Source organism: Galeopterus variegatus, unplaced genomic scaffold, assembly GCF_000696425.1.
Source record: "Galeopterus variegatus unplaced genomic scaffold, G_variegatus-3.0.2 Scaffold6034, whole genome shotgun sequence".
Lineage (NCBI taxonomy): Eukaryota > Metazoa > Chordata > Mammalia > Dermoptera > Cynocephalidae > Galeopterus > Galeopterus variegatus.
Window position 1 is genome coordinate 8,983 of NW_007732145.1, and position 2,370 is coordinate 11,352.

Genomic DNA, 2,370 nt, shown 5'->3' on the forward strand with positions numbered 1-2,370 from the left:
CCACATGAGATCCGAACCCTCGGCGGGAGCGCCACCACGCTCCCAAGTGGTGCACTCTCCAGTGCGCCACCGGGCTGGCCCTACTAATGGGTTTTGATTTTTCTTGAGTTTTTATGGCAGTAGTAGTTATTTTTCAGGTACCAAACCCAGTACTCCTTTCAGAATTTCTTGTAAGGGTGGCCATGTGGTAGTGAACTCCCACACTTTTTGTTTGTCTGAGAAATATACTGTTTGCCCTTCATTTCGGAAGGATAGCCTTGTGGAGTAGAGTATTCTTGGCTGGCATTCTCTGTCTTTTAGTATTTTGAATATATCATCCCATTCCTTTCTGGGTTTTAGGGTTTGTGATGAAAAGTCTGATGTTAGTCTGATTGGGGCTCCCTTATAGGTGGCTTGATGTTTCTTTCTTGCAGCTTTTAAAATTCTCTCTTTGTCTTTGAGTTTTGCCAATTTGACTATAACATGTCTTGAGAAGACCTTTTTGGGTTGAATACATTTGGGGATCTTTGAGCTTCCTGAATCTGAAGATCTGTGTCTGATGCTGTTGTTTTTAAAGCCTTGAGTGAGGTCTATTATAGAATTCTTTAATACAGAAGATCTCCATTGAGAGGAACGATTATTCATTAGCTCTATCCAATATTTATACTTTTATAAATAAATATGTTGTTACTGGTTGTGATAAGTATCTGTACATATATATGTGGTTGAAAGATACAGAAGTTTTTCCTAAAAGTATAAGGAATGAAACTCACTAGAAATAACGTTGTTCAAATGGTGCATGAAGCACAAAATTTTAAATATGAACTTATTATTCAAAGATCATTTAATGAACTTATTATTCAAAGATCATATGAGCCAAAATGTAATTGTTCTACATTTTAGCTTATATGGTGAAAATGGTGACTCTTATTTACTCTTGTCCTTTCACTCTTCCAATATATTTTATAAAGTTTTTCTTGTATAAGAATATCTCTGTTGAGTTACCTGCCATGGGTTCTATCTTTTTGACTGTTTTGAGTGACACTGTTTTACTCTTGTTCATAGAATGTTATCATGTATTTATATTCTTACCTCTGTACCTTTATTTTTATTTTTAATTTTTATTTATTTATTTATTTATTGGCAGCTGGCCAGTACAGGGATTGAACCCTGGACATTGGTGACTCCGCTCTAAGCTACTTAGCTAACCAGCCAGCCTCACTTCTGTAATGTTATTAGTGTCAACTGGAAGTTGTTAATTAAAAAATGTAATATAGATGCTTATTTAACATTCCTTACATAAATTTTCAGAATTCTATATATGAAAGAGTTAATTTACCATAAGATACTTCAGGAGAAAGATTATAATTGAGTTTGTCCTCCTCAGAGATTCCTGTAGTTGAACTGTTTCTTTAATTACCCTTCTGTTTCCCTCTGTTTTTTCATGTTTTTCATGTTTCACATTTGTTATAGAATTTGAAAGTATTCCATACTTACAAACTATGTTTTAAATAAGTATAATTTATTTGGGAATTGACTAGATTATAATATTTTCACCCAAAGGAATAATTTTCCTGAGCTAAAAGGGATCCTTTCTCCCTTACACTGAAAACGCAAAACTTTGGCTTTTATCACATCAGATTGTGTTATACATTTTCTTGTACATATATCTCCTGTTTTAGCTGATAATATAAATTTATTTTTAATACAATTAGCAAAATAACTCATCCAAAATATACTAATAGAAATTGAGTAAATAGATCAAAAGTACAAAAGTACAATTTTGAAATAAATGTTAGTAAACACAAGAGTCATTTATAATGCTCAATTTTTTACACTTTATTTTTATTAGTTTGCAAACAGTGGTCATGTGTGTCGGCCCAAATTGCATCGTGAGTGTGATATTCCTGAAACTTGTAATGGGAGCTCTGGAAACTGCAACCCTGACATAACTGTACGCAATGGGCAGCCCTGCAAAAATAATCAGTTCATGTGTTTCGATGGAGACTGCCCTGATCTTGATGCACGTTGTGAGGAAATTTTTGGGACAGGTAATATCTTTTTGTTACATCTAAATAGTTGGTTCTTAATATTTTTATAAACATTACCAGGACAATGGGAAATATTTTATATATTTAAAAAATTTTTTTCTATTTAATATTTATATTAAGATTGTTTTATTTTTATTAATGTATGATTGAAAAATAAAAATGGTATGTTTTTAGGTATATGACTAATATTTTGACATACATGTATTTGTGAAATATTTTTCTTTTACATTTTATTTATAAAATTTAATTAAATTTATTTATTTATTTATTTATTTTTCCTTTTTTTGTCTTTTTTACTGGCCGGTAACGGGATCGCAACCCTCGGTGTCGCGCCCGTACC

General features: G+C 32.1%; 1 protein-coding gene across 1 annotated transcript in view; it reads left to right on the forward strand.

Moving 5' to 3' along the window:
- The window catches only part of LOC103605734 (disintegrin and metalloproteinase domain-containing protein 32-like), a gene marked incomplete at its 5' end in the record, with an annotated part of 103,962 nt that overhangs the window by 6,003 nt on the left and 95,589 nt on the right, over positions 1–2,370 (forward strand). The window contains one exon of the mRNA XM_008590356.1: positions 1,832–2,030. Coding sequence (XP_008588578.1) covers positions 1,832–2,030 — 199 coding nt within the window. The remainder of the gene's footprint in view (positions 1–1,831; positions 2,031–2,370) is intronic.